This window comes from Lepidochelys kempii, chromosome 3, assembly GCF_965140285.1.
Source record: "Lepidochelys kempii isolate rLepKem1 chromosome 3, rLepKem1.hap1, whole genome shotgun sequence".
NCBI lineage: Eukaryota > Metazoa > Chordata > Testudines > Cheloniidae > Lepidochelys > Lepidochelys kempii.
The window spans coordinates 121,237,785-121,264,381 of record NC_136382.1 but is presented as its reverse complement, the minus strand read 5'-3'; the positions used below and the strand labels follow the sequence as shown (position 1 = coordinate 121,264,381).

At 42.2% G+C, this 26,597-nt stretch overlaps 2 protein-coding genes across 4 annotated transcripts in view; one reads left to right on the top strand and one right to left on the bottom strand.

The window, feature by feature from the left end:
• Positions 1-21,882, top strand: part of EZR (ezrin) — a 53,682-nt gene extending 31,800 nt beyond the window's left edge. For both annotated transcript variants that reach the window (XM_073337813.2, XM_073337814.2), the window contains exons 4-14: positions 2,417-2,512; positions 4,505-4,779; positions 5,685-5,768; positions 6,549-6,695; positions 10,377-10,473; positions 15,041-15,204; positions 16,607-16,737; positions 17,583-17,743; positions 18,091-18,183; positions 19,565-19,816; positions 20,451-21,882. In XM_073337813.2, coding sequence (XP_073193914.1) covers positions 2,417-2,512; positions 4,505-4,779; positions 5,685-5,768; positions 6,549-6,695; positions 10,377-10,473; positions 15,041-15,204; positions 16,607-16,737; positions 17,583-17,743; positions 18,091-18,183; positions 19,565-19,816; positions 20,451-20,615 — 1,665 coding nt within the window. In that variant the 3' untranslated portion in view covers positions 20,616-21,882. The remainder of the gene's footprint in view (positions 1-2,416; positions 2,513-4,504; positions 4,780-5,684; positions 5,769-6,548; positions 6,696-10,376; positions 10,474-15,040; positions 15,205-16,606; positions 16,738-17,582; positions 17,744-18,090; positions 18,184-19,564; positions 19,817-20,450) is intronic.
• A 2,102-nt stretch (positions 21,883-23,984) lies between these two features.
• The window catches only part of SYTL3 (synaptotagmin like 3), a 66,330-nt gene continuing 63,717 nt past the window's right edge, over positions 23,985-26,597 (bottom strand). For both annotated transcript variants that reach the window (XM_073337808.2, XM_073337809.2), the window contains one exon: positions 23,985-24,306. In XM_073337808.2, the coding sequence (XP_073193909.2) occupies positions 24,185-24,306 (122 nt within the window). In that variant the 3' untranslated portion in view covers positions 23,985-24,184. The remainder of the gene's footprint in view (positions 24,307-26,597) is intronic.

Genomic DNA, 26,597 nt, shown 5'->3' with positions numbered 1-26,597 from the left:
GCCTGTCCAAGTAGCCGTGCATGTAGAACTGGAACCATTTCAGAGAATGCTACCATGGAGGTCCTGGACTTGAATCTCTTACCTAGCATCCTAAATTTGGCCTACAGGACCACTCTCCTATCCTTCCCTATGTCATTGGTACCTACATGTACCACAACCACTGACTCCTCCTCAGCAGTACACATAAGTCTGTCTAGATGTCTTGAGAGATCCGCAACCTTCGCACCAGGCGGACAAGTCACCATGTGGTTCTCCCAGTCATCACAAACCATGCAATTTATGTTTCTAATGATCGAATCGCCGTAACTGTTGCCTGTCTCTTCCCAATAACTGGAGTTCCCTGCCCCGGAGAGGTATCCTCCATGTGAGAGGTTATCACAACATCATCTGGAAGGAGGGTCCCAACTATGGTTTTGTTTCTCTCTGTTCCAGTTGGATGTTTTCCTTCCCTGAGACTTTCATCCTCCTCAACAGCATAGAGGTTGTCAGACCAAGGGTGGGACCATTCTACTGTGTCCCGGAAAGTCTCATCTATGTACCTTTCTGTCTCCCTGAGCTCCTCCAGTTCAGCCACTCTGGTCTCCAAAGCCCGTACATGGTCTCTGGGGGCCAGGAGCTCCTTGCATCGAATGCACACATACGTCACCTGCCCATAGGGCAGATAATCGTACATGCTGCACTGGGTGCAATAAACCGGATAGCCCCACTCTGTTGCTGGACTTCTTCCTGCATTCTCTTTTTACTCCTGAAGCTCATTCCTTTGTTGCTGTTTTGTGTTTAACAGGGGGTGTTTGGCTGTAAGTTTAAAGAATGTTAAGTGTATCTTCCTTATACTCTCACAGAACTCCCATTAGCTGCTTCTGTTCGCTAGCTCCTCTGGTTGCTTAGTATCCAGGCTTTTTAAAGCCCTGGTCTTCCTGAGTAGCCCCGCCCCCTGGTTAAGGGTTGAGGGGTGCTAAAGGCCTTAGGGATCAAAGCCTCGTTAAGAAGCTCTCAGCCTTGCCTAGCAGGTTACTAGGCTCAGCACATAGTCCCTCAGGCAAACAGACCACACAGTCTGAGAATGAGTGGATAGGGTTCTGGCCAGGAAGCATAGGTGCTGGATGGGGGTGTGCTGCAGAACCCTCTGGCTTGAAGTGGTTTCCATTATATCCAGGGTTTACAGTTTGGTTCAATGGCTCTCAGCATCCCTGCCAGGGAGTCAGGAGACCTAGTTTCTTGCGCTAGCTCTGCCACTGGCTGTGCAGCCTTTAGATGAATACCTTCACATCTTTGAGCCTTTTTACCCTCACGCCATCTGTCTGTTTAGATTGTAAAATCTTCAGGGAAGGGACTACTTGAAAGTTGGCAGCTGGCTAACACAATGGGAGTGGTACTTCTAGATGCTACTGTAATAGAAGTACCTAGAGGTGCTTCTAGTTTGTGCTAAGTACTGTATCTGCGTTTACATTTAAACTTTCTTTGCTGCCAAAAGAGGGGTGTGTGCGCTACTGTGGGATAACACTTGTTAGCTGTTCCACTGCAATGGCTTGTCTACATGTGGGGTTGTTCCTGAGTAATTCCATGTATGGACCCTTATGTGGAATAAAAGTACCTTGTTCTCATTGCTGTTCAGCTTAACCCACTGGAACCAGGTGTTCTTATTCCTGATAAGTGTCCACACATGGAGTTACTCAAGAACTACCCTATATGTAGACAAGTCCTAAAATCCTAGTGGATATGAGGCACTTATAGTGTTTACAGTGACCTCAACTGCAGGCAGAGGTATAGGGCTGACCTCACCTAGCTGCCTCACAGGAAAAACTGCTCATGCCTTGTCTCCACAAGGATTTTAGTGGGTTAATTTCCCATGGTAAAAATGTACCATTTTTTTGCAGTGAAGATGAAACCTTAGAGGAGAGGGGCTTTTATAATTTCATCATTTTGATTCTTAAAAATAATGGTATCCACTGGCTCCAGATACAATTGTGAACTCCCCTTTCCCTTCTTCCAACCAACACATCTTTTGAAGTGCCTTATACCAAGCAATTCTGCTTGAGTAGTATCATGAAGCAAAAATCCATCAGTCACCACTGATATGTATGCACAGATGGTAGGCCTTCCATCCGTCATTTCTCACCCTCCTTTTTGGGAGGTGAAATACGCAGCTAATGCTCCATTACCTCCTGTTTTCCAGGCTTCTTTTTTCTTCCCTGTCTGGGAGATCAGATTCTTGGATAGACTAGCTCATCAGGTAGGGGCTGCAGCTGGAGGTCCTGAAGCTGAAAACCTTGGGTGGATGGGAAGAAGGGAGGCCTGTTAGATCATTAATTAGATGTGGGTGGTGGGTGTGTGGGTTGGGGGGAGGGTTCAGCTGAGACAGCTGATAGTCCAAATAACATTTTACAGGTATATTAACTCTATTATTTTGTTTCAGGTGGTTAAGACAATAGGCTTGCGTGAAGTATGGTACTTTGGTCTTCAGTATGTGGACAACAAAGGATTTCCGACTTGGCTGAAACTTGATAAAAAGGTAATTGAGATTTTGGGTTAACTATTGAAATTAGGCTAACTTTTGGTGTAAGAGTCATGCTGTGATATCAATTGCTGATGTCTGTCCTGTATATGCTGTTGTTAATTCCTTACAACTCCATGTTTCTGACTTTTTTTTAAAGAGAACCAGCTGATTTAGGGTGGCAGGAATCCTGTGAACAATGGTCTGGCAAACCAGAGGGTCATTCCCATTCATGCGCATGCATATTGGCAGTCTGGTGTATAAATGTGATAGGGTTGTTTGCAATCACTTTATCAGGATGTACCTTGAGTCTAGCCCCAGCACATCAGGGCTTTCCACAAAATAAGCAGTTATTTTTATTTCTCTGAGTGGAACCTGTTAATTTATGGTGCTTAATCTTCCATGCTGGCACAGAATTAGTTGCGAGGCTCATTAGAATAGATGGTTCATTTCTAGATTTTAAAAAAGTGTTATGCTATAATTAATGTACTCTTCATTCAGTGGTTTTCAGATGTTTTCGGGATTAAGATGAGTCCTTGGTGAGTAGACAGATTATTCCAAATCTGCCAATTGTAAAGTTTCTTGTACCTTTCTCTGAGGTGTCTGGTGCTGGTCACTGTCAGACAAGGAACTGGACAGATCACTGGTCTGACCCGGTATGGCAGTTCTTCTATTCCTGTGTTCCTGAATATACAGAGTGTATTGTGGAAGTCCTCTGCTCCTGTATTATCAGGGACTTCAGGTCTTAAACCCTGGCCCACTGGACTCTTAAGAGCTAGTAAGTTCCAACCTGCCACCTAGGGACCGGCTAACAGTTTCTGGAGTAGAAGCTGAACCCTACCAGAGGACTCCGGTCCTGGATGCTGACAGAATGCCTGGGGTCCTGATTGGTTCACAGCTTCTGTATAAACCCATCACAGGAACAGGAAGTTGGCCATGCAACTGGGTTCTCCACTAGGTCAGACGACTGCACTTCTCAGTCGTGACAGATTTATGGAAATGACAGCAAATGAATTTTTGAGTATTTTGCCACATAAGATGCATAAAGAGCATTAAATACTTTTCACGCTGTTTAGCAGCTGGGAGTAAGGAGGGGAGAGAGCACTCTGTGAAGCAATGGAGTGAGCACACGGAACCACAGGCATTCCATGAACCGTAGTTTGGGGTGGTCTTCTGTTTGTTGCTTAAAATGCAAACAAATCTTCATTTTTCTTCTAGTCTCCCCGTGGAGTTATTTGCTGCGGCCCACCAAGCTCCCCTCGCCCACCACCCTCCCTCCCCGCCAGCGCGCTGTGTCCCCGCTCCTCTGCCTACCTCCTGGCGCTTCCTGCCTCCAAACAGCTGTTTGGCAGCACTTAGCGCTTTCTAGGAGGGAGGGGGAGGAGGTGGAGAAGAGGTGGGGCAGGGATTTGGGGAAGGGGTTGGAATAGGGGCAGGGAGGGGGCAGAGTTGGGGTGGGGACTTTGGGGAAGGGGTGGGAAGAGGTGGGGCAGGGGTGGGACCTCATGGAAGGGATGGAGTGGGGGCGTGGACAGAGCGGGGGGCTTTTGTATCTTTATATTAAAAGGTGTCAGTGATGCGGCCCTCAGGCCAATGTACTAGTCCTCATCTGGCCCTCGTGGTGATTTGAGATCCCTGATTGAGTGAAAGGAGTTGCTAGGGAGTGTAAGAAGGATGCTATCTTTGCCTTTTTCTTGTAACTAAACAGGCTGCTTTTTGAATTAGCTGTGTGTTAAATTTTGTGCTATTGTAGGAGTGATCCTACAATGAATGCCTCATGGGTGGACCCTGGCACTTACACAGGTGCCCATTGATTTGAAAGGGATCCCATGCTGGTGCAGGAGTTTGTTGCAGAGTTGGGGCCATATTGACAGTAAATTCCTTAAGTAATCTGGTCTGTAAACCTGTACTAGAACACCGTCAAAACCCTTTTCTTTGTGAAAGAAACCCCTCCTATTATCTGTTAGCCATCTGCTCAGTTTTTGGGTCTGTGTGTTTGTTTTGTCTCAGGTCTCTGCTCAGGAAGTCAGAAAGGAAAATCCCCTCCAGTTCAAATTCCGTGCCAAGTTCTTCCCTGAAGATGTGCCTGAGGAGTTGATCCAGGACATCACCCAAAAGCTGTTCTTTCTGCAAGTGAAGGAAGGGATCCTCAGCGATGAGATCTACTGCCCACCTGAAACAGCAGTTCTTCTTGGCTCCTATGCTGTGCAAGCCAAATTTGGAGACTACAATAAAGAATTACACAAGTCTGGGTACCTCAGTTCTGAACGCCTGATCCCTCAACGGTGAGTGCTTTAAAATAAAAGGGTAAAACTGCCCTGAGTCTTCCAGTGTATTCCAGCTATTTGAACTCCCCCCAAAAATGGTATGATCAGAAGGCATGACTCTTCAAAAGTTAAAGCCTTTGCATCTCATTGTCCTCTGTTCCATCCAGGCTGCATGTGCATGACTGGAGGGCACTATTCAATACTTCCTTTCATCAGAAAATAAATAAGGGAATATTTTCACTTCTTTCAGTCAGAGTTTGGATTCCCTCCCACCCCCAAGTCTAATCACTAGCAACTGTTAGCAGGAACGTTTTGACTGGGGAACAGCAGATTGCCTTTATGAATATCCCTGGACCTGGAGAAGTTCTTTTTGCACATCATTAATTTTTAAAATCAAATTATCCCAATGACACACTCTCCCTGTACCGGACATCCAGCTGCAAAAATGAACTTCTCTTTTTAGCTCATTCCTCCAACTGTCTCAGTGGTGTGCATTTTTCTTTCCATAAACTGTTCCACTTGGTCAAGGGGTCATGTGTTCTACCTTCATGCCCTTGTGGAATGAGGCTGTGGCCTTGGTCAATGACAGCCAGGGGTGCTTGCTGGGGAGAGATGGGGAATTATCTATGTTCCACTTCATGAACTAGTCCTTCTCCCAAAGGTGTTTGTTCTTGGCTGAGGGGTGGGGGGCATTTAGGGTTTTAGTGACGTTAATTTCAGCAGCACACATCTGCACTTCCTGTAGAGGGATACAGTTTTGTTCAGAAATGCTACAGCAATAATCTTTAAAACAGCTTTATCTCCAGGTCTCAAGAGAGGGGACAAAGTGTGACATAAATATAAATGCATAGCAAAGTTAAATATTGCAACTGTATGACGCAGAACAAGTAACCTAATACTTCTAACTTCCTTCCATGTATCAGAGTAATGGACCAGCACAAACTTTCCAGAGAGCAGTGGGAAGACCGGATTCAGGTCTGGCATGCTGAACATGGTGGAATGCTCAAGTGAGTACCCCTGTTGGGCTGTATCTAGGTCATCTTGATTTGTTCTGTTAATCTCCTTAAGCACACAGTTTTATTATGTATTTTTAAAGTGGGATCTCAAAGTAATTGGCCCTGGAAATAGCTGGACTATTATTTTCCAGTCCAGCATGGAATAACGTGAAAATTCAGTAGAATTGGAAACCAGTTTTATAAAGTGTACTGCAGCCAAGCACAATGCATTTCCAGTCCAATTAACAAATCTGTAGGTTGGCATTGACTACTCTGATGTTCATAAAAGTTAAGATGACGTGAATGCTGGCACACACGGAGAAGACCTCAGTGAATGTATGCAACCTTCTGAAACATTCATTTTGAAAGCTTCTTGAAAGTCCCTTTAAAACAAAATACAATTAGGCTTGTAGAATGGAAAGTCGAGTTTACATTTTTCCATTGTCCACATGTTGGTTGGTTGTCCCCTACCCCACGCCATGACAGATGAATGCTACTAACCATCTCTTACTGAGAAGTCATGATTTAGGATTTAACTAAACAGGAATATTTTATTCTGTTCAATAATAAACTAAAACACATTCAGGACTTCTCCTGAGGCCAAGCATCAGAACTGGAGTTAAGCGCGAACTATTTGTCCCAGAAGCGACTCCTCTTTTTTTCCCACTTGCACAGATGTTTCTTCCACTAGCTTTGGCTTGTAATTTCTAAGGAGTTGGTTATCTTATGTATATATTTGTATTTCTCTTCCCCGTCCCCCCCCCCTTTTTTTTTTCCCTCCACCTCAACCAGAGAGAATGCAATGCTGGAATATCTAAAGATTGCCCAAGACTTGGAGATGTATGGGATCAACTACTTTGAAATCAAGAATAAGAAAGGAACGGACTTGTGGCTCGGAGTAGATGCACTGGGCCTGAATATTTATGAGAAGGATGATAAGTAAGTATGTGTGTGCGCGCATGTGCCTGATCCCTCCAAAGGACAATGGGCTGGTGCTGGAGCCCAAAGAACTTTAAATTAGTAAAATTAGTGCTTGCTTGGTGAATGTCACCTGAGTTTGGATAGCCCTGGGGTAAAGTTTGTGTTGGGAAGCAGGGCAAGACTTGTGCTTTACGTGAATCCTGACTTGCCTCTTCCTTTCCTCACAATGTGACTGCTTTCTTCTTAGGCTATGCACCAGCATGTCCGAAACTTGAAATTATGTCTATAACATCTCTTTAAATGTAGTGCATGAAATCACAGAACTAAACTGCCAGGATTGTTAACTTCCATTTCCATACATGGCTGTAAAATCAGGCCCTAAAGAATTATTTTAGGGAAATATCAATGTTGTCCAGAGTTGGGTGATCAGACACCACACCATCACAGTGGTTGCAGCGTAAGAATCTATAGACCAGATTCTCATTATGCACTCCCAGGAACTGCCTTTTTCAGGGATGAGTGCTAAACACAGTTGCCAAAAATGTAAGAGCTAATTAGAGTAAATTCCTTTAGTGTGTCCGTAGTTGCAACCGATCCTTTCAGTAGTTGTGGGCTCACTAATAATGGAGTATGAGGGGGGGAAAGGAAGTCTGAGAAGCAGGAAGAAGTAGACTGAAGATTAAAGAAGAATAAAGTTTAAAAGGAAATGGGTCCTCTTTGTGTGTATCTCATTTTGCTGGATTCTAAAAAATGAAGCACAGGCCCAAAGTGCGGCAAGGTGAAATAAGAGGAAGTTTGAAATGAAGGATTCTGTGTCAATGACTTAGGCTCTTAGTCTTGGGTTCATTTCTCTGAATTTCTAATATAAATTGTAAGACCTAATAATAGTAGGGTTGCAACAGGACCATAGGGGATGGGGAGTAAGTCTGGATCTAAAATGACAGTTGAGATGTAGCATTAATGGGAACTGTTTGAGGTTCCTGTTAGGACTGCAGAGGAAAAGAACGCATTTCTCTTTGCTGTGTTAATGTGTGCCGTCACCCAGAAAACAAGGAGTGTCACATGAGATATTACATGAGTGAAACTACCTTTCTTTATTTCTTGAATGACTGGTTTCGCTGTGTAACCATGGTCACACAAACAGGTTTTTCGAGCTGCATAACCAGGCAATATGTAGCCTTGACCTCTGAAAGAGAATTATGTAGAAAAACTTACAAAACAAAATAAATGTTAGGTCACATTATTTATTTTATTCAACTTTTTTGCTACTATGCAATTGGATCTTCTGAGCAGATAATGTCAGGACTAGGAAAAACAGTGGTGTACATAAATCAGGACTGGATGCACTGGCAGAGTTTTGGGATTGGGATGGGGGAGGTTGGGGAAAATTTTGCAAATGTTTTGTTTGCTGTTGAGTAAGATATTACTACTTATTAAATACAGGAGTCTATGCTATGTCAGTACCTATATTTAAGGGTGAATACCAGTCACCCCAAACTTGATTTCTACTACAGTATTTAAAATGTGGGGTGGGGGAGAGAGAAGACTATCATTATAACGTACTACATCTGGAATTTATTCAACAAGGTATCCGTGCCACCTCAAGTATACTGTATTACTACATGCTGGTGTTAGATTTCTTACTTAATTTAATATGGAGGAGACAAGAGCAGTTATTGCCAAAAACCTAGGCAAGCAGATTACTCTGTCTGTACAGACGCACAGGCACACAGAATAAAGGTTAAGAAATGCTAAATTTTAATAGGTGTTCATTTTACTTTTGCACTGGTTTAAAGGCTGGTGCTGGGAAGAAGGCTTGGGCCCAGTGTTTCTACCATTTGATACAAGACTTGGACAAATTTGCCTTAAATTGCAAGCTCTTGTTTCTCTGGGCCTCTTTTCCTTTCCTTCCCTCCCGTATGTATAGTGCTTATAATCTTGAAGAAACTCCAGTTATTAGAAGTAATAACCTGGAGTTGTTAAAACATTAAATATTTCTAGTACACTAAAGAGGTTTTTAAATGTTTGTTAGAAATTCCTTTGTCATTGAAACTGTTTGCCATCTTAATGATGGATTACTGCATGCACAGCTCCCCCACCCCACCCCCCAATGCAGTGTGCTATAGAACTTGTAAGAATCTGCTGTTCTTTGTGAGCAAGCACTGGAATTCTGCAAGCTTAATTTCTTCACTTCCACTTTGCTTCATTAAATTTATCAAGATGAAATCTGCCTATTCTATGTTTTAACTGAAACAGAGAAATTAAACTCGTGCTTGTCACTTCATCTAGGTAAGGAGAATTTTACACTGGCCCTTTCTTGTAAAGGGATGCTGTCTGAGCAGATTTTGGCTCAAAATTTAGACTGAAAAAATAACTTTTTAAAATACTAATGAAAACTGGTTTTTAAAAATAACTGCACATGCCCCAACAGTGTCTGAACACAGATGCTGCAGTATTGGGCAGGTATATGAGAACCTAAAAATGAAATGGACTAGAAAACAATTAGACTTAGTAATTTCTCTTTTGATTTCTCTCTTATTTTTCCAAGCTCAGAAATTCAAAAAGTATTTGGCATAAATAGTGAAAAGTTAAGATATGGACTTGTAATTTTTTCGTTTTAATAATCTGAGGTCTTTGTATTACTGAGAGGAATTCTTGTTTGTTTTAAAATAGACTTTTAGCCTACCAGTTTGTGCTTTAACTGCAGGTATGTTTTCCAGTAGCAAAGAACTGGATAAGACTGTTTAGCATATGAGAGAGCCCATGGTTTAAAGTTCTGCTGTATGACTTTTGGGCAAAGTCCCTTGTGCAGGTTTCATGCAAGAACAAAACACCTCTTTGTCTCCAGTCTCACCAATAATCTGGGGGAGGGGAAGAAATATAAAAGAGGTGTCTGCTTCCCTTAACTGTCTCTAATAAGCAAGTGGCTGAGTCCCATGATCATATTCTTAAAGAAGATTTTCTGGGGCCTAAATCCATAGCATGCTTAAGTGCTGTCCTGAATAGGGATTGCAGAACATGGGCCTTAAAAGACAAAAATATGTTCCATTGTATATTTTATTAGTCAGAAAATAGATGTAAACTTCGGAGTCTGTATCATTCCAGACAGTGTTTGTTAATAGTTTTGGAAGGGCCCTATATATTTCAGTGCAAGAAAAAAAAAAAGGGGGGGGGGATTGTTGGGTTTTTTGTGTGTGGTTTTTTTTTAAAAGCCAAGATTTTCAAAAACTGGTGCCTGAATTAAGGCTCCTAAATCCATAGTTAGATACCTTAAAAAAAAGGGGCCTGACATTCAAAAGTGCTGAGAATGTAACAGATCTTGCAGTAGTCAAATGGAGCTGTGGGGACTGAGCACTTCTGAAATTCAAGCGCGCACACTCTTGCATTTAATGGCCACAATGTCACTAGGTTGGTTACATTGAATTAGGAAAGGGAGAGCCGCTGAGTTCAATAAGGGATGTTGAGGGACATATCTTCCTGTAGGCAGAAGAAAATGTTTTTCTCATGTTTTATTTAGTATTTCAAGTTTTCTAGTCTGTTTTAGAGCATGTGGCTCAGGCCCCTCCACCCCTTCCCCCCGCAGAGGAGTGAAGTAATGACGCATTGTATCAAATTCTGGAAAGAAGATCAATTAACCACACATCTTGTTGTTGTTTTGTTTGTAACTTGGCTTCTTTTAAAACCTGTCTTTGTTTTCAGATTGACCCCAAAGATTGGCTTCCCCTGGAGTGAAATCAGAAACATCTCTTTCAATGACAAAAAGTTTGTTATAAAACCTATTGACAAGAAGGCACCTGTAAGTACATTTAGAATGAACTCTTGCATATCAAGTTTAGATTGTTAAATACTTTTCATCTCCAGGCCACAAAATACAGTTCTTGTACTCCTTATAAAAACCTCTCATTGCATCAGAAACAGTACATGCTACTACAGAGTAGTCCTCAAATATTTCTTCCTATAACTAAGGCTGCAATTCTGTCACAGAAGTTGTGGAAGTCACAGATTCCATGACAGTCTACGACCTCCGTGACTTCTGCAGCAGCCAATGCGGCCGACCCCAGTGCCAGCTGCTTGGGCAGCTCTAGGCAGCGCTGGCCCCAGGGAGTACCCACGCAGTCGCTGATGGAACTGCTCATCTTAGCAAAGAGATGACTAAGGGGGAATATGATAAAGGTCTATAAAAATCATAAATGGTGTGGAGCAGGTAAATAGGGAGGTGTGTTTTACCCTTCATGAAACACAAGAACCAGGGGTCACCCAATTGCATTAATAGGCCACTGGTTTAAAACTAACATAAGGAAGTACTTTTTCACACAATGCACAATCGACCTGTGGAACTTGTTGCCAGGGGATGTTATGAAGTCTAAAAGTATAACTGGGTTCAAAAAAGAATTAGATAAATTCATGGAGGCTAGGTCCATCAATGGCTATTAGCCAAGTTGGTCAGGGGTGCAACGCCATACTCTGTCCCTAAACTGTTGACTGCCAGAAGCTGGGACTGGACAATGGGATGGATCACTCTAACTGCCCTGTTCTGTTCATTCCCTCTGAAGCATCTGGCACTGGCTGCTGTCAGAAGACAGTCTACTGGGCTAGATGGATCTTTGGTCTGACCCAGTATGGCCGTTCTTATGGCCCTAAGGAGTTGGAGTGCAAAACAGCACTTCAGAATTATAGAAACATCCTTGTCCTGCTATACCCCACATACCACCACCCAAACGCTCGCCACTGCCCCAGCAAAAAAATATTCTCTACAATTCTATCTCACCCTCATATCTGAGGTACTTCCAAAGGTGATTGTCTAAGTTACCTCTTCATAGACAAATAACTTTTGAGTCGCTTTAAAAAAAAAAAATTATCCTAGGGCTTCTCTTCTCAGAACACCTGGAGTTGCTGGATAATTGTTTTTATACTAAAGGCTTCTTGTGATGCTCTCTAAAACTGAACATACATAGCATTCTTACTGAGGGTTTCAGGAGCACGTCACTCCAAAAGTGCACATCACACACTAGATTGTTGCATATTTTGACTTCTGAAACTTCACAATTTTTTGGAGACAGATTAGGGGGCAACTCGCATTGCAATTCTGATTCCAAGAAAGGAACAGAATCTCTTAAATGAGCTTCTAGACTTATTAGGGTAGGGAGAAGCAAGGACATGGATACCTGAAAAGAGGTAATTTTAAACATAGTACTTGTGTATTTAAAATAAGCACGTTTTCCCAGGTAACTGTAGTGAATTGACCAATATCGCTATCAGTTATCAAACCATGAAGAATGGAATAACAGGAATAGGTGAGGCTTATTCTGACAGTCCTGTCTGCTGTTGGAAAAGCAGGAGAAAAGGACATTGAGAAAAGGGCATGCTCTTGCAGTAGCTCATCTATTAACATAAGGCTTGGGGAAAATGCAGCTTCTAGAAACAGTCAGTTTGGTTTTGGTAGGGCTTTTTGAGAAAATAATTGTGGTTCTGGAGTTAAAAGCAAATGACTCAAGAAACTGTTTAAATAATGAACAGCAGAATATTGAAAAACTGTCGGTGTGAAATCCATCCTTTTCTTAGAAACAAATTTGTTTTATAATGTAATTCATGGCACCCACCAAAACAGTGCCCCGTTGTAAAGGTCCACCTCCCTGTTCATGCTGGACTTCTCAGTAGGAAAGCCCCTTTATGATCTCAGCCGTACTTCACGCTGAGTACAAAATGTTAATCTCCTGTTTGTGATTCATGGACACAGCTTTCCACCCACTCTCCAATTGCAAATCTGAATGCATTTAAAATGGAAACTTGCAGGAGACTAATACAGTAAAGCTGTTACTATTGAAAACACCTATTATGTCTGTTCCATTCAGTTTCGAGTGCCTTGTACGCTCTAGATGCTTCTTGTATTCAAACTTTGCTACAAAAAAGAGAAGCAGAGGTCTTGTTTTTTCTGGACACATGTTTTGAGCTTCCAAGGACAAACGTTAAAAACAAACCAACAGAAATAACAACCCAGCCCTTGGTATCTACCTGAAGAATCCCCGAAGTAAAAATAGGATTGCCATTTTTTCTCTTTATATTGACAAGGCTTTAAGTTTACTAGGAGCAGAGTCTGACTCCTGAGTTACTTGGTTCTGTGGAGATTCTTTCTGAGTCCATGTGCCATGGATACTGAATAGAGATGGAAGATTTTGCTGGGGGTATCAAAATACCAAGTGAGAATACATATCTTCATCTTAAGCCAGGGTAGGGTGGGACTGAGCTCTTCTGTGCCTCTGATTATAATGTTCACTGCAAAACTCCTGTGTTCTTACATGAATTCATTTTCCCTTACTTACAAGGCTATAGATGACAAATGTGACTACCATCCATGACTTTAGTATTTACCTTCTTGGAGTTAGACATTGCTTAGAGATGGAGGCCATACCTGCATACAATACACATAGCTGTTCACCTTTTTTTAAAACGTTTGCCATAAGTGGAAGCATAATGAATAACTTACAGCTGTAGACAATATCAGGCATGCCAAAGACATTGTGATCTGAATAGTCAGAAAAACCAAACAGACCACCTTGGTTGACTTCAGAGTTTCTATGTGAATAAAACTTATCCTTGCCAGTTCTCGCTAAATTTGGAGTTAGGAGCATTTTTCATTATTTCTAGAGTCACTTCCAGTTTTATTAGTCATAGGTCCAAAATACCTTCTGAACTGCAGGTGTAATTGAAATGTTTGGAGCGGCAGTCATTGATGTCACAGACCCAGCCTCTGTAAATGCACAGCTCTGACTCTTCTTGTGTAAATTCCGTTCCATATGAACTATGAGGCACTCCACAGGAGGGTATTTTTAAGGGATTAATCAATTTCTCAGGTGACTTGTCATTCAAATACTTGTCATTTTATCCGTTGATCTGTCTTATCACCCTATGCAAAGCATTCTGTAATAGCAGAAATGCAATGCTTTATTTATTGAATAATCGGTGTTTCTTGAGTTCAAAGCCCTACTGAATCTATAATTGTTCATATTAAAAAGCTATCTGGCCCAGTAACAGATGAAAAATTCTATGGCTTTGAGCATAGCCTTACTGAAGAACTTACTTTTGGAGGGTCCAGCTGTTACCTACAGGGAGAATGAGTTTTGTTCTAATAAATGGATTGTTGGTTGATTTTGGATTTTGTGCGATTTTTGTTAACTCGAAACTTTTCCCTGTTCTTTAACTCTGTTGGTCATCAGTGCTGCATGTAACCCAATATGCAAAGCATTACTCATGTGGTGTTGGCAGCTGGGGAGGGTGATAGAATAGTTCACTAATACTCAACTAGAGCACTGATCACAGCGCAAATCTTCTTAAAAATGTCACCAAGAGACAAAGATGACAATGCAGATGTCATGAATGCAGAAATCTTGCTCCTATTAAAAACTCCCAAAGTTATTTTTGGCTCAGTAGCAAAAGGAGTGAGGAGTCTCTCATTTTCATTCTAGAGGAAGGAATTAAGGTGTTTCTCCTCTCCTTTCCCCCATCATCTAGGAGGAAGGGCAGCATGAATGCTTGATGGTGGCAGTCCCTCAGTGGCCACTTCAGAAGTAGCTATGGACAGTCATTTGTCAAAGTGATGGTTCCATTAGTGCGTAGCTACACTCATCCGTGTTCTATATTTTGCACCTATGTAGAGATACCACTGCTGGGACTCCCAACAAATATTGATACAACTATTGTGGCTGGACTCTCCAGTACTGGAGACTTTCTGTGACATAGTAATGTTTGTAGGTATGCGACCCCCTGAAAAGTATCTCATGGTACAATTGGCTGAGAGTGCTGACAATTTTTCATCTTTGTCTGAAGAAAGAGATACTAGCAGGGTCTAAGACACTGAATTAGAGGGATCAGTGATCTGACCTATGACTAAATCCCTGCAGTATTTTTTAATATTAATCATATACTATTACATTTCAGGTCTCCTTAGGTTTTATTTCCATTCATAAGACCTCCTTGCCCACTTTGTATACAAACGAATAACACAGTAACCACACACTGTCATGTCTTGTGTAATAAATAGAGGTGGGTGGGTTACATGGCTGCTTAGGTATCCTCCCAAAAAATCTGATGGTATTTCCAAGTGTTTCAAACCTCAGGAAACCCCTTCTGTACTACCGCCACTCTTGAATCAAGGTATTTATGGGAGTGTTGTTAGTCACTGGGAATACATAATTGAAAATGCAGCTGCTATTAATATACGAATGCCTGTGCATGTCTTTTGGATTGCAGGAGGATAGTGGCCATGTGATTGCTCTGCCTACAATAAGTTAGAAGTGCTTTATCTCCTTCCATAGGAAACCACTGCCTCATGGACTGAATTCCATTGTTCTGCCTCTCTTCCATAGGACTTTGTGTTTTATGCACCTCGTCTAAGAATTAACAAGAGGATCCTGCAGCTGTGCATGGGCAACCATGAGCTGTACATGCGCCGCAGGAAGCCTGACACCATTGAGGTCCAGCAGATGAAAGCTCAGGCCCGTGAGGAGAAACACCAGAAACAGCTGGAAAGGTGAGCTGAGCTTGAGAGAGGAGGGTGAGAGCTCAGGAGAAATGTGGGTGACTTGAATGGAAGCAAATTGGCAGGATTAAGCATTTTAGTTGTGATGACAGCTGAACTGGAGCCAATAGGGTGGGGTTGCACCAAAGCAGGTGAACCATTCAGACCCTGAGGGCTACTGCCCTCATCCCACCTTAGCCAGAGGGGAGGATTCAGGGCCAAATACTAACTTAGAGGGGGTATTGACTAAAGAGAGAAGAAACAATTCAAAAGAACATAAGAATTGCCAGACACTCTCAGACCTGAAGTCCACATGCCAGTATCCTATCTGACAGCGGTCAGTACCAGATGCTTGTGAGGAAAGTACAAGAAACTACATAGTGGGCAGTTAGAGAATAACCTACCCATAGAGAAATTTCCTCCTAACCGCATTTGTTGGCTTCTTCCCTGGAGCATGAGTATTTATATCCCTTCAAGTCTTTGTGATCTAATGTAACTGTAGGTATTCTTCTTATCCACATGGATTTCTAATCCCTTCCTCGAATTCTGCTTAAATCTTGGCCTCAATGGTCACTAGAGGCAGATAGATCTGCCAGTTGATTGTCTTGTAGGAAAAGTGTTCCCTTCTGTCAGTTTGCTGCTGCTGTCTTTCATCTTATATTATGAGATGATAAATAGGAATATGTGATTTGACTATGGCTATTGTTACTTTGTATACTTCTAGCAGGTCTTTTGTTTAACTCCGGTACCATTTAGTGTAGAGCAATCTTCTCAATGGTTCTCCGTCTGAAAGTATTTACATGCCTCTAATCATTTTTAGAGAGGCATGGTAGGAGAGAGAATCTCTTATTGGACCATCTTCTGTTGGTGAAACAAGCCTTCGAACTTACCCAGAGCTCTTCTTCAGGTCCTCAAAAACTTGTGTGTCTCACCAATAGAAGTTGGGCCAATAAAAGAGATTACCCCACCCACCTGGTGTCTCTAATGTCCTGAGACTGACATGGGTATGACTATACTGCATCTGTCTGTGAATCCTTCTTTTTGCAGTGGGGTGTCCAACACTCAACACAGTGCTCTTGGGTAGGATGTAGCATTGACTTGGAAAAGAGAGACGGAAAGTATATAACTTATCCCATTCCTTAGTAGTAGTGGTAGTATTACCCAGAGCATCTAAGAGACCTGGTTATGGCCCAGGACCCATTGTGCTAGGTGCTGTACAAACACAGAACAAAGACAGTCCCCACCCCCAAGGACCCCCTAACATAGTTTTTGACTGCCATTAAACACCGAGCAGAGGTTTTCACTGAGCTTTCTACAGAGATGCCCAGGCCTCCTGCAGCATGGATGCAGTTCAGTGGAGCAAGCAAACTCCTACCTTCCTATGTTCTAAACTTAAGTTATTTCTCTCTAACAGGCAACAGTTAGAAAGTGAAAAGAAGAAGAGAGAGACGATTGAAAAAGAGAAGGAGCAGATGTTGAGGGAGAAAGAGGAGCTGATGTTGAGACTGCAAGAGTATGAAATAAAGACCAAGAAGGCTGAGAAAGGTAAAGGGCTTGCACTGGTCAGCAGGCAGGGTCCGGGTGATTCCACCACACTGGGCTTTGCCCTTCTACTTTGCAAAGCAGTGATGTGGCTTGACAGCTGCCCTTATCCTAAACGCTACCATCTTGTGACACTTAGATCTGCTGCACAAAACGGACTTCTACCAGTGTGTCTGTGCGCATGTATAAATATAGGAACAGCGAAATCCTTCCTTTTCAGTGTAGTGATCACCAGCTATTGTATAGAGAAAGTAGATGTCAAGTGACCTTTATTTTTTTGTCTGGGAACTGAGGTTCAAAACTGAATGTTCGCTTTCCCATACGAGGAAGGTGTAGTATGGCCACTTCCATCAGTGACTGACTCAAACATTTCTCACTCAAGTAGCTTTTAATGGTCACTCCCATAACTCCCCTGCCAGGACACCTGATGCTTCGTTAACAAGACATCAGTGAAATCGGAGTCTGTCTCTTCCCTACCTCCAATGTGTAGAGAAATATGGAGGACCAGAAGCAGCAACATCCAGTCCTACTCCATAAATAGGTATTCTAAGACTTTGGAGTTGCCATCTTTTCCTCAATATGGAGTAAAACCCACAATTAGACTCTCATTACCTACATTCTGTAAAGGGAATATTACCTAGAACATAAGCTACGGACCTCTTGCATATGATGTGTCAGGTAACTGCATTTAGACTTGTTCAGAAACCAAGTTGGAGTTTGTGGATAGAAAACTGGAATGAAGTATTTCTTAGTCTTGCTCCCATGAGCATTTGCACCAGTGTGCAAAACCCCTTTTGTAAAGTGGTTAGTTAAACCCATTGACTTACTGCTTTCCTCTTCCTTTACAGAGCTCTCAGATCAGATCCAAAAAGCCATGCAGCTTGAGGAGGAGAGGAGGCGAGCAGAGAAGGAAGCTGAACGTCTGGAGGCCGAGCGCTTGGCTGCTCTCCAAGCCAAGGAAGAGCTGGAGAAGCAAACTGTTGACCAGATGAAGAGCCAGGAACAGTTGGTAGGAACCATAGGCTTTTTGAGTCTTAGCATATAAAGCCTTGAGTCGTATATTTCAGTTAATGTAGGCTCACTACTGCATATTTTTAAATGAAGCCTTGGATACAAGGAAATGATCCATTAGGCCAGAGGACGCACTGCAGTAGCATAATCATGGAATCAGTCTTTGACTGGGAAACTTTTCAAATGATATACCAAATAAGTGCAAATTGCCCATAACTTAATGGAGTCTTTATCACAGTGGAGGAATCTATTCACAAAATCATGTAACATTTGTGTCATGTTTCTTATTCAGAAAAGCATTATTGAAAAAGCTTCAAATATAATTCTAGCCTTGCTATTCAATAGGCTACAGAACTTGCAGAATATACAGCCAAGATTGCTCTTCTGGAAGAGGCAAGGAAGCGTAAAGAGAGTGAGGTTGAAGAATGGCAACACAGGGTGAGTTTTTCTGCTTTCCTAAATTAGTACATTTTACTAATTCAAGTTTAAAGCTCTGGATCGATCTGCTTAGCCTTGTATAACACCACAAAAGAGAATCTTTACTAAAGTCCTAAGTGAAATGCTGAATTTATGAATGTGGCTATTAACTTCCAACCCAAAGTGCAATATGTAATTTCCCTCCTCCAACAAATCTGACTCTTCTCAAATCTCTAACCAGTGATCTATATAACAACTTAGAATGCAGTCTTAACTATAGAGTCATGATCGTAGTGTATTTGGGCATCTTAGGAAACACATGTTCTTGTATGAAAGTGTTGAATGAAGGAGAGAGAAACGGACAAAGTAAGTGTAACAGCACTAATGTAGTGGTCCCAATAACTTTGTGCTATGGGAAAGTGCCTTCTTTTGGTCTTGACACAGGGGACTGAAGTATTCCTAATGGAATGCAGCAGAAGTGAGAGCAAATCTGGAAGATCCTTAAGTGTGTAGTTATATGTATGTGCCAACATAAATTAAACACTATATCTGGAAAACATTTCCTCATTCTTTGGTTTTCTATTTTCTCTTTGCTATTTTGCACTTCTAGGAAAACAACCCTGCAGCATTTTGTTCATGAATAATTATCGTGTAGAGGAAAATGTGTGTTCTTAACGTTTTTCAAACACTGATTAGAGATCTGATAGCAATCCGAAAGTTTAGAGCTGGCTGGGGATACTCTGGATATTTCAGAACTTCAGTGAAAACTGCCAAAACTCTTAGCAACAGTTTTCCTTCTCTCTCCACCCCCCCCGACCCCAGCTACCTTTAAAGTTGAAGCTTGCCACAGTATTACAGTCCCCATTCTACATTTGCTGGAAGCTGAGTTCAGTTTTCCCACAAGACCGTAGCTAGTCCTGAGGAGGGAAGAACTGTTTAGCAAGCAAGAAGCCCAATTTCTTGCAATTTACACACCACTTTAAAGTTCCACAATTTAGGGATGTAATTTCTCATTTCTCATTGTATCGACTTCCCAACTAAACTGTTGGTCAGCCGCCTTTTTAATTGACAAGTAATATGTTATAAATATGGATTCCACATTCCCCTACAATACTAATTCTTCAGACATCATTATATGTCGGAGGAAGACTCTTGCTTAGTGAAATTATACTGGCCTCATCCACAATCCTAATCAAATTTTGTGTTTTGTTTTTTTTTTAATCTCCCCACACAAGAGTATATTGAAAGCATTGTCTTCTGGTTTAGCAAATATCCAACCACTCTAGCGCATCCCTTTCTTTCTGTCCCTTCCCCTTTGGGTGCTACAGTGTGTTCATTGAGCTGGGTTTAAATAAACTTCACATCTGCTTTTGTGCCCATTTTTTTGTTTCCACTTTTAAAGGCCAAGGAAGCCCAAGATGACCTAGTGAAGACAAAAGAAGAGCTACATTTGGTAATGACTGCCCCACCCCCACCGCCAGCCCCTGTCTATGAGCCAGTGAATTACCATGTCCATGACAACTTGCTTGATGAAGGAACAGAACATTCAGGCTACAGTGCAGAGTTCTCAAGTGAAGGCATCTTGGATGATCGCAATGAAGAGAAACGCACTACTGAAGCAGTGAAGAATCAGCGTGTTCAGAGGCAGTTGATGGTAAGAAAACAAAATTATTGGGAGAAAACTTAAATCTAATGTTGCTGAAAATTGAGCCCTGTTTAAATGCGCAGCTCTTCCAGAATGGTGTATGTAAAATATTAAAGGATCATCTATATGGAAACTTAGTGTACAGCAAGCAGGGTGCAAGCATGCTGTGAGGACCTGCTACTGTGCACTCTGACCTACTGCTGGGAACCGTACTGTACGCTGCAGAACTGTTTGTACATGGCAGCAGGGTCCACATGGCCAGTTAGCATGCTGTAGGTTTACACCCTGGTTTTCCAGGCACTAAATCTCCATGTCGACAAGCCCTACAAGATGTCTTGAACATAAAGTTGCCTGTGCTTTAACATGATTGATTTTCATGCAATACATATGGGCTTTGCTTATTAGTAGGGGTGCACTGACGCTTCTGGTTCTTTCAATTAGCTAGTGTTCACAGTCTGCACATTGTAATACTCAAATGTCCAGATCTCCAGTTCACCCATTTCCACCGTACTCTTCTGCATCCCAAGGATGTTGTCAAATGCCTCTAAAACATTATTAATCCTTGACTCTGTCAAACTCTCGTGAGATGCAAGGTCTTTCATGTGTGACTCAGATTTGTGACATTCTGTACTTAATATTGCAGACCCTGACAGATGAGCTGGCCCAGGCCAGGGATGAAAACAAGAGAACCCACAATGACATGATTCATACAGAGAACATGCGACAGGGACGTGACAAGTACAAGACGCTGAGGCAGATCCGACAGGGCAACACCAAGCAGAGAATCGATGAGTTTGAGGCTATGTAAGCGCACTTTACAGCCAAAAAGGCAAGACTATGGGAAAGGCAGAGCTTATCCTACGATCTGCCTTTTCTGAGGGGTCACTGTGTAACATCTAAATATCAAATGCTCTAAACCTAGAGAAGCTCCCACTGTCAGCTTATCCTCCAGTTTTTACTATTAAAATGTGGTGACTGCCCATTAAGTCTGTCAGCCAAGCAATTAACTCTGATAACTTTTGCTCATTCATATCCTAGTGCCAAAAGGCCTATAAGTCACATCCACTTTTTTTCCACGCAGGGTTTATTTTAATACTACATCTTTCTGTTCATAAAGATGATATGCTGTGATAGGTGGTACATCTGGATTCAGCTGTTTAAACAAAAACACAATGCTGTGGGTGAATTTTGTGCCATATATCTTTTAAGTGCAGCACATAACCTGACTAATTCTACATTCTGCTTTGTCAGCAAAGACCTGCAGGCCCTTGTTTATAATTTTACAAAATGGTACCAGCAACCATCTGGAAATCTGTTATTTCTACGTACGATAAGTGTGAGGGGTCTTTTTTGTTACTCTGTTCAATTGGAGAAATTCCTGCAGTGATCGCTCAGAAGAAATGCAGTATAGGAACACTCTTTGATACTCTCCTTGCATAGGTAGGCAAATATTCTTTCTGTTGGACTCATACTTGTTGATGTGTGTTATACTCCAGCTTAATTAATGATCAGCTGTAGTGTAGTATTTATATATAAATATAGTTGATAAATATGGATTGTGACACTAGTTTAAAAAGGGGAAAAGTTTTGCTCTGTATATTTTGTTACCTTTTTCAGATTTAGTATTAAAATAAATTGCATATGTAAAAACATTTGCCTAAACAAGATACTGTCTGTGCTACAGAAGGCGTGTAAAACTGATTACTTGCTATAAAACACTATCTGTAAAGTGATTTTTTTACTTCAAATAAAATTGTGATATGCACATAATTCAGTAAATACAACCTTACTGCACCTATTTTTTCTAACAAATTTTCTAATTTTTTAAAATATTTGATTTAATAATATTTCAGACTCCAACTATGAAGGGATTGTTTGTTTATATCCCCCTTGTATTCTGTCCATGAAAAGAGCATCTGTAGACTTCCTGTTACCCCCACCCCATCTTTGAAAATGTGTCCGTCTCAGTGTGTTGATTCAGTGCTGCTTTATACTCAACATTAAAGCTTTATACCAAGGGGGTGTGGGTTTTTTGCAACACGTGACTATGAATAAAAATCTGCAAGGTAACAAAGGATTTGAAGTTGTGTGTTTTGTGCTGCGTAGGGTGTTTAACCCCAGCAGAGCAGTGCTGTATGCACGTTAAAACTACAGTGCAGCTCTACATTTCTCACTTTGGAAATATGAACTCTTTTATATTTGCAGCTTCACAGTGAAATGTCCTGGGGGGGGGGGGGGGAGAGAACACTTTCTCTTTTAGTGAGGGTGCAGGCAGAGGAAGACAACTGCTTGTTGCAGTAATGTGTGATTTTGGGGGGGAGGGGGTGTGAAAGGGATGAGACCTTTCAGATAGAGCATTCTCCCCACCCCAGAGAAGATGCATCCACCAGGAAACTGGTACTTTGCTTGATCTTAGACTGCATCTACACTGGGAAACCTTCACATGCCAAGTTACTATTCGTTATAAGGTAGGCTTGCTTTCTGCAGTCAGACTTGCTGAGGCTGACTAACACAGCACTAAAGATGTCTTTACCCACAAAAGCCTCCCACTGGTACTTCCATGTCTTCATCTGAAAGTGGTGTCTGCCTTTGGTTACAGAATGTGCAAGGCTCTGGCCAAAAGGCTGACCTATGAGCTCTCCAGTGTGCTGCCACTCAATCAGGAGTGAGTTGTGAGGGGTGCCCCATTCGCTGAGAGCAAGAAAACTGCTGCATCACTAACAGTGTGCTCACTCCCCTCCTGCAGCTGCCTTCATCCAGCCTAGGGCAGCTTCTCAGCATCCCCCAGAGCTTGGCTCTATGATAGAAGTGACCCTTTCTACAGCCTTCCTGAAGTGGCTCTACAGCTTTGAGCACTTCCCAGCCTCTGGAACGAAGAGCTCTGTAGTTGAGGAGACAAAGAAGTAACTAGTAGCAACCTCCCCCACACATTCCAAGAGCCTGGAGCAGGTGTTTCCAAACAGTGGTCCGTGGACCATCAGTATTCCACAGATCACTTGCTGGTAGTCATAGAATCATAGAATATCAGGGTTGGAAGGGACCCCAGAAGGTCATCTAGTCCAACCCCCTGCTCGAAGCAGGACCAATTCCCAATTAAATCATCCCAGCCAGGGCTTTGTCAAGCCTGACCTTAAAAACCTCTAAGGAAGGAGATTCTACCACCTCCCTAGGTAATGCATTCCAGTGTTTCACCACCCTCATAGTGAAAAAGTTTTTCCTAATATCCAATCTAAACCTCCCCCACTGCAACTTGAGACCATTACTCCTTGTTCTGTCATCTGCTACCATTGAGAACAGTCTAGAGCCATCCTCTTTGGAACCCCCTTTCAGGTAGTTGAAAGCAGCTATCAAATCCCCCCTCATTCTTCTCTTCTGCAGACTAAACAATTCCAGTTCCCTCAGCCTCTCATAAGTCTGCAGAGAGCTGGCTGCCCACCAGCTAACTCTCATTAAAAGATGCTCATTAATAAATATGCTTTCCTTCTCCTTGTTAGCTACTGCTCTAGTTGCCACACTATGGGGGGAAAGCTAAGGATCTCTGCTCTAGAGTATTTGGTCTTGAGTCAGTCTCCCTCAACATGCATATCCTATTGTCCCTTCTGTATTAAGTGCCAAACTCTCTTGCAGTCCCAAGATATCAAAGTGACTAACATCTGAGGGGATACCTTATGCTTTCTCTCCCTCCTGCATTCTTCTTTTTTTCTTTTAGTAACTGTACTGCAAACAACTTGCAAGCCAAAATCCATCCGTGCTTCAGGTGTCATGGTTTCCTAAGGGAATGTGAAGAAGTTTCACCTCTACTCAAACAGATGGCCTTCGACAACAGTTGTAACCATGTTAGTCTGTATCCACAAGAACAATGAGGAGTCCAGTGGCACCTTAGGGGGTGGGTTTTTTACCCATGAAAGCTCATGCCCAAATAAATCCCTTAGTCTTTAAGGTGCCACCGGACTCCTCATTTTTAACCATAGTAACATTTCTGGCAACAAGTGCTGAAGCAACTCAGCAATTGTAGCTTCCCCTTTTGTAATGCATCACTTAATCCCCAAAACACCGCCAGCTAGCTGCTGCTGATAAATGTCTTACCAGAGCTGCTCATGATGAAAAATCACTCATGGGATTTTTTTTAATTAAATGCTCCTGGAGTGTGACAGTTGAATATTTTTATTAGTTTTGTAATTATTCTAATTACACAGTTCTGCTCTATGTATAGAAACAGGTGGCTTGCTTGTAGAGAGCTCTTTTCAAAGGATGTTTCTTTCCAGAAGGCAGAAGTGACCAGGAAGCATGCCACGTTGCTTAACCTTGAGTATAATACTTTCTTCCATATGTGAGCAGTTGGAAAGGATATGCTTGTCAAATGGGTGCTATTAGGATTTAAGTGTCCATATTTGAATGCAGCATAAGTGTAATATCTATCCAGATGTTTGGGCTGCTGAGTATTTTCTGCCACTGAAGTTTTGACTGGGGGTCTGAATCCCAGGTGCCAGATGGTTCTTCTACAGGAAAGTTGAAACAAAAGGGTAAGGCCAAGTGTACATGAACATTTCTGCCCCGACTAACTTATAATCTGTCTCCAACATTTCTTCTAATGCTTCATGTCTCATTCTGTAACTCCATCCTTAAATACATGTGTCAAACTATTTAATTCAGTACAGTGAAGACACCATGTATTCTGCAGCAATCCTGATTTAAATTCTGCAGTAAGGACCCTGGTTTCTGCAGCACCCCACTGCTGCAGATTGGAGACTGCTCCATTTAAACAGAAGTATATTCATGTAAATATAGGAAATTAAAACCAGCACAGCCATGCTTGAGTTTATTACACAATTTTATTTTATTGTAACACTCCACTGTATCACAGAAACTGTTGGTGAAGAAGCTAGAATTTTTGTCAGGCAGGCAGGGCAGTGGCTGTCAACCTTTCCTGACTACTGTACCTCTTTCAGGAGTCTGTCTTGTATACCCCAAGTTTCACCTCACTTGAAAACTTGCTTACAAAATCAAAGATACTGTCACAGCACACTATTACTGAAAAATTGCTTACTTTCTCATTTTTACCATATAATTATTAACCAATTGGAATATAAATATAGTTTTTACATTTCAGTGTATACTATAGAGAGCAGTATAAACAAGTCATTGTCTGAAATTTGTTTGTACTGACTTTGCTAGTGCTGTTTATGTAGCCTGTTGTAAAAGTAGGCAAATAGCTAGATGACTTAATGTACCCTCTGGAAGACCTCTGTGTACCCCTGATTGAGCTTCTGGTACCCAGGAAGGCAGATTAGGACAAGTGCTCTACCTAGATGCTTCTGCTAAAATAATCAGCAGTGAAATAATGAAGTATGGACACGTACTGTCACTTATTTTCAAAGTCCCCCACTCAGAGAATGGAGCTGTTAACAGTTAGGAGAGATGAGGTTTGACTGGCAGCAGGCAATAAGGCATTGGCTTACACGCAGCTCATATTTTTAACCATGCAGTTTACAGATCAGTTTTAAAAGAAGAGGTGGATTCTGCCACGTACTCCGTGGCTAGAGAATTACATTGCACTGTCCTATTTCCAAGCAGAAGAATCTCTGGTCTCTTGTCTTAAAATCTACTTCAAAGCATGAGACCCTTTTGGTAGAATTGCTCTGTGGGGTGCTCTGAGAGGAGGCCTCCACTACACTCAGTGGCATGCTGGTGCTGTATTTGGTAACAATGGAAATACAGCAGCAGTTGAGTGGATTAACTGTTTTCCAGTTTGCACAGCATAGCTGGCAGATGGGCAAACAAAACTACAAAAAAACTTACAGCTGTGCCTACACCACGGCTGGAGGCAGGCCTGGCAGCATGAGTGGACAGCTGGCTGCTAGTTCTGCTCAATCCAGCACACTACAACTAGCAGTGTGGGTGTGGTGGCATGTGCAGCAGCTCAGGCTAGCCACCCGAGTTCAACCCTTGGGTATGTGCTCGCATGGCTGGCCCAGGCCTGCTGCATGCACCACCCTAGCACCAGAGCAAGTCTTTGTTTGTCTAGCTGTGCTAGGAAGCCCATTCCTAGCTGCCCCGGAGACATGCCCTGGATCTCACTGAACAAAGCTAATGAGGCTGAGCCTTTGCCAGATGAACTCATCCCCCTAGGAAAAGCCTAAGTGAAGTTCAACTAATCGACTGCAGTGGAGCAGAGGCATAGCAAGGTTATTCAAAGGGCCTTCTACTGAGAACACCAGCACTGGTTGCAGACCCCACAAAGGAGAAACCTTGGAGCGGAAGAGCCAGGTCTATGGCATAAGATTAAGGCAAATAGCAGCCGGTGGAGAAGCCTGCACAGTAGCAGAGCCTGGCCAGTGCCACCACACATCTAAGTCCTTATGCTATAAGCAAAAGTGTCGTTAAGACAAAACCTTATTGGAGGGATGGTCCCCTGCCCCACTCTCAAATGGATGTTTCTGTAATAGAGAAAACAAAGTACTTACGTATGGGGGTGGACAGAGGCTTGCCTATCATTAAGGCTGGCAGGCAAGATAATAAAAGCTAGGTTATGCCCTGCTAACACTACTACTTGGGCCTATATTAATCTTCAGAAAACTGCCCAGTCGCCCCTGGGGAATTTGCTGCAGCACTTGCCCCGGAAGTTGAGATTTCATTCAATAAAGAGATGTTTGGAGCTTGGTTAGTTCAGAAAAACTTAAAAATATTAACTGAATATGAGCTGGCAGCTAGCCTGAAACACCGCTCTCTTGAGCTAAATGGGATGTTTTCACATTGTGTCAGCAAGTTGAACTCTGAAGCCTACGGATGA